Here is a 15,124-nt window from a genome sequence, read left to right on the forward strand (position 1 = left end):
AGAAAAAAAGTAGTGAGAGATACATGAGATCAGTAGTGGGGAATCTAGCACTATTGATCTCACGTGATCTCGCACTACAGTGCTTTCGGCCTCTGTTCTCTGCTAACCAAGGCCTGCACCAGATCCAGGGCAAAACGCTTTGTGAAGAGAAGGAAGGCCTCTTTGTTTTCAAAGACTTTTGCCCTGGATCTCATGCAGCCCTCAGTCCTTACAAGAACACAGACCTAAAGTACTGCGGTGCAATATCACATGAGATGTTAGCCTGAGATCTTGCTCGTGTGATCTCGCACTAAAGTACTTTAGGCCTCAGTTCTCTGCGATTCTTGATGCCTTCTAACATTTCCAATCTCAACACAAAGTTTTTATAAGGCAATGGGAGGCTTCAAGGCAATGGGTGGCTTCTAGCATGGGATTTATCTCCAAAATATGATTGCTGGGATCAAGGAACAGGCCGAGTGGGGGTCCCACCCACCAGACAGACGCCGTGGAGCAGCTGCTCCAAGGTACACTGGGGACGAAGGAGCTTTTTTCAAAATTGTTTCATTTCTCACAAGTTTCTGTGGAAATTAAGCCACCTCAATAAATCTTAAGTTTTCTCCTAATTTCTCCTTGGATGTTTCCCTTGATTATTCCTTAACTCGAAACTGACTCTGAGTGAGATTTGCATATATATAGATAATTGTAAAGAAAGGTATGTCTAGATATTTTCAAAGCTTTCATGACTCATGAATATAAAAATCATCATGTCTATATCACACCACTGTAGGCATGCAAACATACAACCTCATGGAATTTCGGAGAAATTCAGAAGGAAATTCACTTGACTTTCTACACTTTGATCTTTTTCTCTAACCTTGTTATGATATGTACAGAATAACCCTTGAGTAACAAGGATATGCACATGGAAACGTTTATGAGAGTAGTTATGAATAATTATTCAGCCACATACAGCTGCACTAAATTGAGTTAAAGTTTACTCTAAGAAATAGCACAGTCCAATAAACAGTCCAGGTCATATACGTTTTACAGTCCAAAGAATATCCAATTACAAAGTCTTCTTACCGGGTGCCTTTGTCATTTACAGTAAACAAAGATATCAAAGTATAAGCACAGCAGAAAAACTTTAGATAGCAACAGAATGTCAGAGATACAGAATGTCAGAAATAAGGAATGTCAGAGCAAGCTATGATCTCTAGCTCCCTCTTATGGCAATTCACAATACAGTCAACCAATCGGAACATAGTACAATCAATGCAGTGTCTTTGTCTTAAAGCTACAAACATACATTTTTGGTTTATATATTGCTAACCCAAGTAATTGGTCGACAGATTCCTAACACTTATCATTTTCATTTCCCTTTTGCTTTGAAGGTAATAATGGGCAAGAGAATCAAGATTCTTGTGAACTGTTCCAAGTGATCAATGCTAAGGATGGAACGGAGAAGTTTGGAATTCGAATGGAATTCGAAAACCATGATAGAAACCAGTCAAACAATTTCAACCAGGAAAGCTCATCTTCCACTGATGCTCCAATGCAAGACTTTCTTGCCCAACAAGAGGAAATAAGGAAAAAATATACTGGAAAATGTGTGAAGCTAATCAAAGCTAAAGTACAAGTAAATGAACACTATTTAACCCAAAACAAAGGAGAAGATGCTATAAGAAGACACAGTGGACAAAATTACAATGGGACATTCATTCTTTCTCTTGGGAATAAGTTCCTTACCTCTCAAAAAGCGATTGACACAGAAGAGAAACCTTATAAGTGTTTGGAATGTGGAAAATGTTTTAGAACAAGCAGGCAACTTACCTCCCATGAAAGAATCCACACGGGGGAGAAGCGCTACAAATGCATGGAGTGTGGAAGCATCTTTGCTCATGGAAGTGCACTTACTGTCCATAATAGGATCCACACAGGGGAGAAACCATATAAATGCATGGAGTGTGGAAAGACTTTTGCTTGGAGCAGTGTCCTTAGAAGACACAACAGGATCCATACAGGAGAGAAACCATTTAAATGCATGGAGTGTGGAAAGACCTTTGCTCAAAGAGGTCATCTTATTTCCCATGAAAGGATCCACACAGGGGAGAAGCCATATAAATGCATGGAGTGTGGAAAGACCTTTCCTGAAAGAGGTACTCTTATTTCCCATGAAAGGATCCACACAAGGGAGAAGCCGTATAAATGCATGGAGTGTGGAAAGACCTTTGCTGAAAGAGGTCCTCTTATTTCCCAGGAAAGGATCCACACAAGGGAGAAACCATTTAAATGCATGAAGTGTGGAAAGACCTTTGCTTGGAGCAGTGGCCTTAGAAGCCACAAAAGGATCCATACAGGAGAGAAACCATTTAAATGCATGGAGTGTGGAAAGACCTTTGCTCGAAGAGGTCATCTTATTTCCCATGAAAGGATCCACACAGGGGAGAAGCCGTATAAATGCATGGAGTGTGGGAAGACCTTTGCTATAAGAGGTACTCTTATTTCCCATGAAAGGATCCACACAGGGAAGAAGCTGTATAAATGCATGGAGTGTGGAAAGACCTTTGCTTGGAGCAGTGGCCTTAGAAGCCACAAAAAGATCCACTCAGGAGAGAAGCCATTTAAATGCATGGAGTGTGGAAAGACCTTTGCTCAAAGAGGTACTCTTATTTCCCATGAAAGGATCCACACAGGGGAGAAGCCGTATAAATGCATGGAGTGTGGAAAGACCTTTGCTGAAAGAGGTACTCTTATTTCCCATGAAAGGATCCACACAGGGGAGAAGCCGTATAAATGCATGGAGTGTGGAAAGACCTTTGCTCGAAGAGGTAATCTTATTTCCCATGAAAGGATCCACACAGGGGAGAAGCCGTATAAATGCATGGAGTGTGGAAAGACCTTTGCTGAAAGAGGTACTCTTATTTCCCATGAAAGGATCCACACAGGGAGAAGCCGTATAAATGCATGGAGTGTGAAAGACCTTTGCTGAAGAGGTTCTTATTTCCCATGAAAGGATCCACACTTAAATGCATGGAGTGTGGAAAGACCTTTGCTGAAAGAGGTACTCTTATTTCCCATGAAAGGATCCACACAGGGGAGAAGCCGTATAAATGCATGGAGTGTGGAAAGATCTTTGCTGAAAGACGTACTCTTATTTCCCATGAAAGGATCCACACAGGGGAGAAGCCGTATAAATGATGGAGTGTGGAAAGACCTTTGCTGAAAGAGGTCATCTTATTTCCCATGAAAGGATCCACACAGGGGAGAAGCCATAGATGCATAGAATGTGGAAAGACCTTTGCTCAAAGAAGTAATCTTATTTCCCATAAGATGATACACACAAAAGAAGCTGTGATGACCCGGGGCGGGCACAAAAGCAACAAAGTCACAAAAGTTGGTAACGTCCCTTTAATATCTCCAATGTGAGCCCCAATGCCCACTTATCATCGGCTGGAGAAAAAACTCTCCCAAGAACAGTTTTTAAAGGGAAGAAATTCAGTCCAAACCCAAAGTACATATAGATTATAATTAAAAACCAACACAAACCACAGCTGCAGCAATTAACGAGGCAGGCAGGATACGGAATTGCAGACTTCAAAAGATAATGAAACACACACAGTTGGGAGGATGCAGGAACCCAGATAAGACTTGACAAACAAAGATAATGCATACTTTGCTTCCAGCAAGGTGCTGTCCGCAAACGTCCTTTTTAAATCCTGCTTTCCCAGCGGCGGCTAATGAAGGGAATCAGGGCCCTTTTCGCCCCTGTAACCCCCATAACTCACATTGTTCCCTTCTCCGTTCATTCCTGCGTGCCCTAGGATGAAGAGGGTGTGGGCCTGCTATGGCAGTTGGATAGCTTTTTTAAGAAGTAGGCACATATTCCGTCCAGTCCAATAGATAGAGATGGTTTTAGATTTTGTAGTGCTTTTTCAACATTGTCTTCTTTAAAATCGATATGTATTAGATCATTGTAGTTGTCTGTGGTTCGACTAGGAAATACTGGGCATGATCCATTGCTGTTTACAAATACTGAACCAAAGAATGTGTTAAAGATGTTGACTTTAATGGTGTCATCGTTGCAGTCTTTATCATTAGGTCGTTTCAGGGGTGGGATGGACCTTGAGTCTTTTAGTTTGTTGTTTTTACAAAATTGTAGAAAGCACGGGTGGAATTGGTGCACAGAAGGTTTTCCTCTTGTTTAATGTGATAATTGGTGCATTCAGTCTATCTGGTGGCATAATTTTTTTTTGTGAAAACAATTTTATTGGTTTTTAAAGACAAACAAAACATTAAAACATCCAGCTTTCTTTCCTAAATATACAAGCAGTGTGTTGGTTGGTTTACCAATTTTTTGTGCATCCATTTCGTAGTCTCAATTACAGTTACATTACATAATAACTCATATTATCAATCAGAAATTAAATACCCTAGTATCACTATTGAACAATCATTTGACTATAATTTTATCCATTCATACTTTGCGAGATAACTATAATTTACTTAGTTTATTTTATAACAAATCATATAATCATACCAAATCTATCCTAAAAACATTTTATAGATATGATATATAAAAAAAGAAATATATATTTATATATTCATTATTTTCTAGAATTCTAGATATTCTATTATTGTGTTTTATTATCTAACCATTGATAGAAAAGGTCCCAAATTTTATAAAATTGTTTATCCTCTTGTTCTCTAATTTCAAATGTCAATCTACTCATTTCAGCACATTCCAATATTTTCTTAATGATTTCTTCCTGCGACGGTATTTTCTCATTTTTCCAGTTTTTAGCAAATACAATCTTAGCCGCTGTTAATACATTTACAATCAGGTATTTCAAATCTTTACTATACGTATCAGGTAAAATTCCCAATAAAAAGATCTCTGGTTTCAAGTCTATGTGTTTCTTTGTCATTTTTTCCAACCACATGCGAATTTTAGTCCAATATTTTCTAGCGTCCTCACAAGTCCACCACATATAGTAATATGAGGCAGGTATCTGATGACATTTCCAGCATTTTTCAGATTTATTCTTGAATATTCTTGCTATTCTTGTCGGGGGGAAATGCCACCTGTAAAACATCTTATACAAATTTTCTTTATATGCTGTTGACATTGTCATTTTATAATTTTGAGATCACAATTTTTGCCATTTCTCTAAATCAATCCCATATCCAAAATTCTTCCCCCAAGCAATCATAGTTTCTTTAACTTGTTCTTCCTCTAGTTTAATTTCCAATAAATAACCATATAGTTTTTTAATCACCTTTTCATCAGTACCTGTCAAAATCTTATCTAAATCAGTCAATTTATCATAGAATCCTTCTGTTTTAAAATCTTCATCATACCTTGAATGTATTTGCGCATATGAAAACCAATTCATTTTTATACCTTGTTCCTCTAAATTTTGCATCGATTTAAGTTCACCCTTTTCATCCAATATTTCCCCATATCTAACTGTTTGTTTCTTCTTATATATTATAGGATAGGAAAAAGCTTCAATAGTCGATAACCAAACTGGGATTTTCAAATAACATTGTCTTTTAATCTTCTCCCAATTTAATCACAAACACTCCCGTATATGATGTCTTCTAAAATAGCCCTGTGTTTTAGTTCCCTTGTACCATAGAAAAGCATGCCATCCCAACAGCAAATCATGTCCTTCTAGTGTCAACAATCTGGTCTTTCTTAATGTTATCCATTCCTTAGCCCAGTGATCCCCAACCTTTTTGGCGCGTGGCCCGGTACCGGCATCAGCTGGGCGCCGCTGGCCCGGTACCGGCATCAACTGGCGCGCTATTTTTTGATGAAAAGCTGCCGGTGAGCTTTCTACCCGGAAAAGCTCACCGGAAGCACTTTTTACCAAAAAGATGGCGGCGCCCAGCAACCAGCGGCCCGGTAAGACTTGTTCCGCGGACCGGTACCGGTCCACGGACCGGCGGTTGGGGACCCCTGCCTTAGCCCACATCAAATTTGCAGCTTGATAGTACAACTCCCAATTAGGCAGACCAAATCCTCCTCTAATTCTAGCATCGTGTAAAAGTTTTAACTTTATTCTCGCGTTCTTGCCTTGCCATGTATACTTCAGGACAATTTTATTTAAGTCTTCAAAATAGTCTTTTCCAAGCCTAATTGGTATTGTTTGAAACAAGTACAAAATTCTGGGTAGGATATTCATCTTGATTGTTGAGATTCTCCCTATTAATGACAATTGTAGGTTTTCCCATTTCATCAAGTCTAACGCTATCTGTTGTTTGAGTTTAATGTAATTATTCTCTTTTAATGTACTACATCTTGGTGTCAAGTGTATCCCCAAATACTTAACCTTATTCGTGACTTGAATTTTCAATGGATCTGCCAGTTCTCTTTGTCTTATTAACATATTCTTTGTCAAAATCTTTGTTTTATCTTTGTTTATTTTCAAACCAGCCACCTCACCATAAGTCTCTTATCTTTTCCAATAATTTTGGAGCTGTTTCTAAGGGGTCTTCCAGAATAAAGGCCAAATCATCCGCAAAGGCTTGCAATTTAAATTCTTCCTTTTTGATTTTCATTCCTTTTATACCTTTATCATCTCTAACATTTCTATTCAACACTTCCAAAGTTAATACAAATAGCAAAGGTGATAGTGGGCATCCTTTTCTTGTACCTTTTCTTATATTAATAGAATCTGTGAATTCTCCCTCTATCATTACCTTTGCCGTTTGCTTATAAATTTTTGTATTGGCTTTTGAAGTTGGCAACGTGACCAGATTTGTTTTTCCGCCAAAGTGATCTCTTTTTGGATTGAAGTTTCCTTATTGTTATGGGTAATCTGTTTTTTTTTTGGTGGGGGGAGTTGTTATTGGTACATATAGTTTGATGATTCTTTTGACTTCAAGTTAAAATATGTTGTAATGGTCTTCAACAGTATTGCATCCAGTGAATAGAGATTGCCAATCAAGGGATGAGAGATCGTTGTCTATAAGATCATAGTTGCCTTTTTTGAAGTTATAATTGGGGATTATGTTGTGATTATTTTTGTATGGGCGTATGTTGAGACAAAAGTCAATCATGCTGTGGTCGCTGTTGGAAAAGGGTTCTTTAGTTTGTATTCTGTAAATTAAATTCAAACTATTGCACAAGATGAGATTGAGGCAGTTGTTAAGTCTAGTATTGTTGGTTACTAGTTGTTCCAGTCCCAGATTTGTAACAGCATTGTAGAAGGTTGCATGTATGGGTTCAGTTGTACATTCATTTAGGGTCCAGTTAATATGAGGTAGATTGAAGTCACCAAGAAAGATAAAAGCGTGTGGGCAGGATGTTGCCCATGTTAGTAGTGAATTTAGCTTGTTTACATATTCGATGTCATAATCAGGTGCCCTGTAACATAGTAAAAATCAAAATGTGATATTTAAGGACAGTTCACAGACAATGGTCTCAGGAAGAGCAAGCTCCTGGGTAACTTGGATGTTTTTTAGATGTAGGGACTTTTTATAAAAGATAGCAACACCACCTCCTCAACGGATTTCACAATCTGATCGGTAAACGTGATAGTTTCTTACTGTGGTAATGGAGTCAGGAAGAGATGCATTGAGCCATGTTTCACAGACAAATATGATGTCGAATTTAGCCATATTTAGTAAGAGGAGAAATTCAGGTATTTCATTCACAAGGCTTCTTGCTAGCTTGCATTTAAGGCCAGCTGTAGTTGGAATTGAGGTAGTTAGGGGCATGCGTGCCTAGTCTTGGGTGATGGTGGAGTGGTTGAAGTAGGGTTGTGGTTGAAGGTTTTTTTTTTTGAAACAAATTTTATTAGTTTTAAAGACAAACAAACCATCATTAACCATTGAGTACATAAAACCTCTTTCCATTATAAATTTTTACAAGTCGAATAAAACATTATTTTATACAACATAATTCTATTTTACCCCATTTCCATATGGACATATAAATATCTTTTAGCAAATTTCTCATTATTTCTCTTTACTCTTATTCAATTTCATTATTATTATTATTATTTCTATATTTATCCACTTTATAGTCATCATCTTCATTTCTCTCTGACTTGTTTACCGTTATTCTCATCCAACATTCCTCCAAGGTTTTATTAATTCTCAAACAAACATAAACACACAAAACACAAAAACATAAAACTTCTTTTTAGAAAGTAGCTTGGCCCCAGATTACCTCTCTTTATATGGACTTCAATTAAATTTATGCTCATCTTATATACCATTACCTATCTTATTTACCATTCTATATCTTCTATATAGCTTCTCCCCGCTTTTCACTCTTCTTAATTCTATTTTATTTATTTCATTTTAATTTAAATCATTATACTTGTATCTTTTGTCCATTCTTTCCAAATTATCCATTTATCTCATTCCCTATAGTAAAAAAAAAGGATTTCTCCTGGAATCACTAATCAGAGTATGATGCCTTTCTATCATTCCCCTAAATTAACATTTAAAATAACGCCTAGTACCCGAACTGCTTCTGCTTAGTACATTCTACCTACTAACTTTAAAAAAAAAGAAAAAATAATAAATCCAAAATGATTAAATACATAATTAGATAATAAATCTAGATATTAAATCTTGTAACATTCCAATTATCTATTTCAAAGACAAATGCTACAGTAATAAGTTTATAATAACATCAACACAATAGTCAATTAAACTCTTTAATTAAACTCAATATTTTAGACATTCCCTTTAATGTTTTGTTAAATTTTAAAGTCTATCATTACTAAACATTTCAATATTTTAATTTTATTAATTCTTATAACATTCTAATTTTCTATTTCTAATACAAGTACTACAATACCATCTTATGTAGCTTGCAGAATCCTCTTTTTTTAAAAAAAATTATACATTACCCTTTATCCCTAAAAAAAATTCCTTTTTTCCCATTTTGTTTCATATCTATTCCTTTTTCCCCATCTTGTTTCATATCTTTGTGGCTTTTCCCCCCCTTTTCCCTTCCTTTCTTATCCCACCTGGCCTTTTTACCCCCCCCCAACCTCTCCTAACCTCCGCCTTTTTAGCTTCCCCTCTCTGTTGTATTCCTTTTTTCTTTTGCTTTCTAACATTATGTTGATTTTGCATCTTATTTTTCTCTTTCTTGGGTGTTTTTTTAAGTCTTAAGTTCTTCATTTTCCTTCCTCTCTTTCTCCTTTCTTTCTTAATTAAACTTTTGGATTCATTAAAGATGGCATCTTCTTCTTCTTCTTCTGCTTCCTCCATCTGTTGTTGTGTTTGCTGATAAATAGCAAGCGCCATTTCTAAAAAATGAAAGGCTTCTTTCACAGCATCCTTGCCTTCTTTCTTTATTTTTCCATATTCCTTTCTAAGTTCATCAACAGGTAAAGCCATTGTAAACCTTTTCTTTTCTTTTCTTCCCCTTCTTCTTAAAACAACCAAGATGCTTCAAAGGTTAGAACAGTTCCCCAAAGTCCCAGAGTCATCAATCAGTCCAAACAAAGCACAAAGTTCTCACTTTCTCTTCCTGGGGTAATATCAATAAAAAGAAGGAAAAAAAAGCCCAATCTGTATTTTAGAGCCTTGTTGCAATTAATTTCTAGTCTCAAAGTCTTCAAGGCATCTCCTCCAACAAAATCTTGATATTTTTTTTTGTCCTCTCCCTTCCCACTTATAACAAAGAGCCAAGTTTTTACCTTCTATAAAAAGACAGGTTTCACAATGTCCATTTGTTGATTCCGTAGGGAAGAAGAGTAAACTTTCCCTTTCAGCACCTTAAATTCGCCGCTTGAAAGTCTCCTCTGGAAACAAAATATCATTCAAAAAGTCATGGTTTTCAGGATGTTAGGTATATGTTAAAGTCCTGGGTCAGCCAAAAAAAACCTTTCTCTTCCAAACTTTCTCCCTCTTCCTCCTGCGCAGTCTTACCCAGTTGCTGGCTTCTTTGTGGCGGCCATTACAGACCGCCGTCCACCGTCTTGAGAAAAGGGGGTTTTGCCGGCTGGGGAGGGGGTCTGCGACACCCCTCAAACCCCTCTCCGGCTCCCCCTATCTTCGGCTGCCTCTACGGGGCAGCCTTAGCCTCCAGACCCGTCGGGATCGGAGGCACCAAGACGGCTAGCGCCGCAGGGATTGCACAGGATAGCGAATCCCTGCTGCCGCCGAAGCCCGACAAACCGGAAGTCCAGGGTTGTGGTTGAAGGTTAAAGCTAAGTTATGGGTTGTGTGACTTACTTTTTTATTTTTTATTTATTTTTTATTAAATATTTTTTATTTTTTTAGACAGATAAATAAAAATATCTTTGGTTTAAAGTCAATGTGTTGTTTTATCATTTTTTCCAGCCATGTGTGGATCTCAGTCCAATCTTTTAGCTTCTGCACACATCCACCACATATGGTAATATGAACCCGGTATCTGATGACATTTCCAACATTTTTCCGATTTGTTCTTGAACATTCTCGCAATTCTCGTCAGGGGTAGATGCCACCTGTAAAACATCTTATACAGATTTTCTTTATATGCAGTTGACATTAATTGTGTGACTTACTTTTGATACAGTCAGCACGGTAGTCAATGTACAGGTCCTTCTCTCCATTGTCTAGACGTTTCTTGAGTTCTGTGTGGAGTACACGGGAGCAGGCACGTTGCTGTACAGTTAGGTCAAGGCGAGAACAGAGGTTCTTATGGTTGGTGTTGCTTTTGGCGAGTGAATTTATAGTATAAATGAATTTACGTTTGCTTGATTCATTTTTGCAAATGACCCTGCAGAAGCGTGGGGCCACAGAGCCGTCTCTGTTTTTGAGCTCTCGGCCAATGTGGGAAATGTCAAGTATTTTCATCAGGGGAGATGGTTGATGCTTGATAATCACTGAAGAGGCAGGGGTGGGATTCAAATTTTTTAACAACCGGTTCTGTGGGTGTGGCTAAGTTGGTGGGCGGGCTTGGTCATGTGACTGGGTGGGCGTGGCTTGGTGGTCATGTTATTAGCTGGGCATGGCCAACTCAATATCACTCACATTGAGGCACGCATCTCCTCGCCTGACCTCTCATGACTGTGGGAATGCTGCAACAGTCGTAAGTGTGAAAAATGGTCATAAGTCACTTTTTTCAGTGCCATTGTAACTTTGAATGTCACTCCACACAAGCAAAGTACCAGCAAAGGAGGGGAAAAAAACTCCAGAGAAGTTCCTGAGATAGGAAGGCTAGTCCTGCCAAGAATGTAATAAGGGTTAACGGAGAGGCAGTTTCTGTAAGGAACACCAGAATGTTTCCTTCCTGCTTTTCTTACAGGATTAGCCCAGTAATTTCTTCTAACACCCAGTTCTCCAATCTGCTTAGAATGTTAACAACCGGTTCTAGCGAATAGGTGCGAACTGGTAGAAGCCCACCATGCCGCCTCAAGTCTGCCTGTGGTGGGCCCCTCCCCCTCCGCTCCCCCTGGCAGCTGCCAGCTTCCTCTGTGCCAGCCTCTCTGCACCCCTTATCTGGTGGTGCTGGGACTCCTCCCCACCTCTGCCAGCCTCCTGCACCCCTGGGAGCGAAGAGCCGGGGGGGGGGTCCTCACAGCCCCACGGCCCACAAAAACACCAGGAGGCATTGCCTGGCATTGCGTGCAGCACCATCAGCGTTTTTTTAAGAAGGGGGCAGCCTGGGCCTCTCCTACTTAAAGGAAGCAGGTTTCCTCTTCTGGGTCAAGGCCATTTCTTCCCTATGTGACAACTAGCTCTTTCGGCAACTACTCCGCAACAGAGACCTTATCCTGGAAATCCTTGAATGCAGAGTTTACAGGAAGACACTAACGCAGCTGGGTAGGAGCAACGCAGCCCACACATCTTGCCCCTTGGATTGTTATCTGGACTTGATGGTTTCTGCGGTTCAAATCTCACCCCCCCCAATCCAGGCCTTTGCTTGACCACTCGGCTGACCTCGCTCGGAATGCATTGTGTTTGGGTGCCCCACCAAAGGACTTGCCCTGCCCCCTTAATGCATGCTGCTTGCTTTGCCTGAATTATTCGGGGAGGTGGTGGTACCATGTTTCTCATATAATAAGGCCGGGTCTTATTTTTTTTTGAGCCCCGAAAAAAATGGCTAGGCTGTCTTTTCGGGGGTGACTTAATTCCCCCCCCCCGGCATCTTTGGGCGGGCCGGCGGCGACGGCTTGGATGTTGACCTTGGCGTTGGTGGGGCACTTCGTATCGGGGTCAACGCAGGCAGCACCATATCCGGGTGTGCAACAAAAGTACTTCCTAACAGCAAGCCTCCCCCATTCCCCCCCATTCCGCATGTTTTAATATAGGCCTTAATCTGGGGGGAGGGGCTTAATTTCATTTCATGCCTATAAAACATACTGGGACTTCCTATTGGGGGAGGCCGTATTGTTGGAGAAACAGGGTATTTTGGGGTGGGCAAAGGAGCCCCCCTGCCAAGCACAAAGTCTCTCTTTCTCTCTCTAGATCAGGGATCAGGCTCTTATCGATACACTCCAAACTGGGGGGGGGGCTGACTTTGGAGGCTCCAGGAGGAAGGAGGAGGACGGTCCCTTTTGGGAACCTTGGGCTGCTTTGAGGTTTAAATGGCAGATTCAGCCGACTTCCCTCCCTCCCTCTATTTCCTTTCTTTTCTCTCTCTCCCTCCCTCCCTTTTTCCTTTCTATTCTCTCCCACCCTCCCTTTTACCTTTCTTTTCATCCTCTCTTTTCCTTTTTCTCTCTCTCCTTTTCCTTTTTGTATCTCCCTCCCTTCTTCCTTTTTCTCCTCCCTCCCTTTTTCCTTTCTTTTCTCTCCCTCCATCCCTTTTCCCTTCTTTTCTCTCCCTCCCTTTCCCCTTCTTTTCTCCCTCCCTCCCTTTTCTCTCCCTCCCTCCCTTTTCCCTTCTTTTTTCTCCCCCCTCACTTTTCCCTTTTCTCTTCCTCCCTTTTCACTTCTTTTCTCCCTCCCTACCTTTTCTCTCCCTCCCTCCCGTTTCTCTCCCCCTCCCTTTTCTGTCCCTCCCTCCCTTTTCCCTTCTTTTTTCTCCCTCCCTCCCTTTTCCTTTCTTTTCTCTCCCTCCCTCCCTTTTCCCTTCTTTTCTCCCTCCCATCCTTTTCCCTTTTCTCTCCCTCCCTCCCTTTTCCTTTTTCTCCCTCCTCTCTTCTTATCTCTCTCTCCCTCCCTCCCTTTTTCCTTTCTTTTCTCTCCCTCCCTTTTTCCTTTCTTTTCTCCCTCCCTTTTCTTTTTTTCTCTTTCCTTGTCTCCCTCCCTTTTTCCTTTCTTTTTCATCCTCTCTTTTCCTCTTTTCTCTCTCCTTTTCCTTTCTTTTCTCTCCCTCCCTCCTTTCCCTTCTTTTCTCTCTGTCCCTCCCTTTTCCTTTTTCTCTCTCCCTCCCTTCTTTTCTCTCCCTCCCTTTTTCCTTTCTTTTCTCTCCCTCCCTTTTCCTTTATTCTCTCCCTCCCTCCCTTTTCTTTTTTTTCTCTTTCCTTATCTCCCTCCCTCCCTTTTTCCTTTCTTTTCATCCTCTCTTTTCCTTTTCTCTCTCTCTCCTTTTCCTTTCTTTTCTCCTTCCCTCCCTTTTTCTCTCCTTTTCCTTTTTCTCCCTGCCTCCTTTTCCTTTTTGTCTCTCCCTCCCTTCTTCCTTTTTCTCCTCCCTCCCTTTTCCCTTTCTCTCCCTCCCTTTTCCCTTCTTTTCTCCCTCCCTCCCTTTTTCCTTTCTTTTCTCTCCCTCCCTTTTCCTTTCATTTCTCCCTCCCTCCCTTTTCCTTCCTTAATTTTCATGGTCCAACTCTGCCCTTTTCATCCCAGTTTCATGGTGGGCAACACCCATTCAGCAAGGAGACGTAATGGTGTAGCCACTGGATGCAGATATTTGCTTGTTATGATACAAGAGTGTTGCGTTGGTCTGGCGTGAGTGAGCAAAGAGATGGGATTCCCCTGCTTCCTCCCTAAAATATTTTTAAATAAATACTTTTCTTCCTCATCTGAATGATTGGACTTCAGGGGACATGATTGTAGATGACCAGGGAGAAAAAAGGGAAGATTACCGAGTTTATGCAGGAATCCTCAGATTTAGCTTTGCTTTCGCTGTGACCACTTGGCTTTAGTGAAAGCATACCTTTTACTGGATGCAACTCGACTGCAAATGGAGATGAGTCTTTCTTTCCTGAAGGTCCAAGCTGGGCTGGGCCTGATAACCGCTCACCTGCTTGGCTGCAATGTCTTCTCTTTGGCTGTGGGTGGTTCTCTTGTGGGTGTCCATGCATCTGGGAAGGGTGAGGAGACAGGAGATATCGGAATATCTCGGCTGAGCCCAGGAGTTTCTGGATAAAGCCACTTGCCACTCATTGCCTCTTCCTTCTTCTTCTGAAAACATCGCCAGAAATCTCAAAAGGCGAACAGTAACAATGATTTGGGTCTTATTAACCAGAGCTGGGGAGGAGAGAGATGACTGGAGAATATTGGAGGGCCTCTTCTAGAGGAAAGGATGAAAACAAACAAACAGAAAGAAAAGTGAAAGCTTTCAGGCTTTCTTCCGCCCACCTCCTCATTTGTGGCCCAAAATGTTTTCATCATCAACGTTTGCTAGGCGAGGCCCTTTTGGCACCCGAGGGACCCCCACAGTTGCATTCAGCAGGCAACTTGAAGAAGAAGAGGGTGTAAGTCCATCAATGGGGATTGGACAGCCACTTGTCTGACATGGTATAGGACAGGGGTGGGATTCAATTGTTTTAACAACCAGTTCTGTGGGCATGGCTGGGTGGGCGTGGCTTCTTCTTTGCAGCACCCTCCTTGTTTTTGGGCCTCCTGGACCTCAGGGAAGCCTCCTGGGGGGCGTTTTTGCTCCCAGAAGTCTTCCCTGGGGCCCAAGAAGGCACAAAATGGAGCACAGGGTGGGGCGCGCAGCATACATACATATCCCACACGCCCTTTTGCTTCCTGGGCCTCAGGGAAGTGTCCTGGGCAAAGCAGTAAGACAGCGAGGGGGATCCCGGCACAGCTGATCATCGGGAAGGGAAAAAGAACCTGAAGATTCCTTCAGGAGTGACTGGGTGGGGAAGGATGCAGTCAGTGATGTCGGGCAGGCGCAATAAGGACTGACTGGGAGGGGAGGGTGGAGAGGGGCGGGGCCAGCCAGGGGCACGATTTGCCAGCTCTCCGAACTGTGCAGAATCATAACAACCAGTTCTATAGAACTGGTCCG

At 41.2% G+C, this 15,124-nt stretch overlaps 3 protein-coding genes and 1 long non-coding RNA gene across 4 annotated transcripts in view; 3 read left to right on the forward strand and 1 right to left on the reverse strand.

The window, feature by feature from the left end:
• Window positions 1–15,124, forward strand: part of LOC148128554 (vomeronasal type-2 receptor 26-like) — a 153,109-nt gene that overhangs the window by 12,667 nt on the left and 125,318 nt on the right. The gene's annotated exons all lie outside the window — the stretch shown is intronic.
• LOC148128555 (uncharacterized) lies at window positions 1,308–4,886 on the forward strand. The gene is made up of 2 exons (XM_087948826.1): window positions 1,308–2,877; window positions 3,027–4,886. The coding sequence occupies exons 1-2, from the start codon at window positions 1,457–1,459 to the stop codon at window positions 3,175–3,177; spliced, it is 1,572 nt and encodes a 523-aa protein (XP_087804952.1). The 5' UTR covers window positions 1,308–1,456; the 3' UTR covers window positions 3,178–4,886.
• On the reverse strand, window positions 2,587–6,653 carry LOC148128556 (uncharacterized). The gene is made up of 3 exons (XR_015746280.1): window positions 5,946–6,653; window positions 3,027–5,693; window positions 2,587–2,877 (listed from the first exon to the last, which is right to left on the reverse strand). It is a non-coding gene; the product is annotated as an uncharacterized LOC148128556 (long non-coding RNA).
• LOC148128557 (uncharacterized) lies at window positions 6,655–14,101 on the forward strand. Its single transcript, XM_087948829.1, has 2 exons — window positions 6,655–7,758; window positions 10,154–14,101. The coding sequence occupies exon 2, from the start codon at window positions 12,525–12,527 to the stop codon at window positions 13,692–13,694; it is 1,170 nt and encodes a 389-aa protein (XP_087804955.1). The 5' UTR covers window positions 6,655–7,758; window positions 10,154–12,524; the 3' UTR covers window positions 13,695–14,101.

The sequence above is a fragment of the Notechis scutatus genome, unplaced genomic scaffold (genome assembly GCF_049901735.1).
Source record: "Notechis scutatus isolate UNSWTSFEM ecotype Mainland unplaced genomic scaffold, rNotScu1.2 NSCUSCF24, whole genome shotgun sequence".
Taxonomy (NCBI): Eukaryota; Metazoa; Chordata; class Lepidosauria; order Squamata; family Elapidae; genus Notechis; species Notechis scutatus.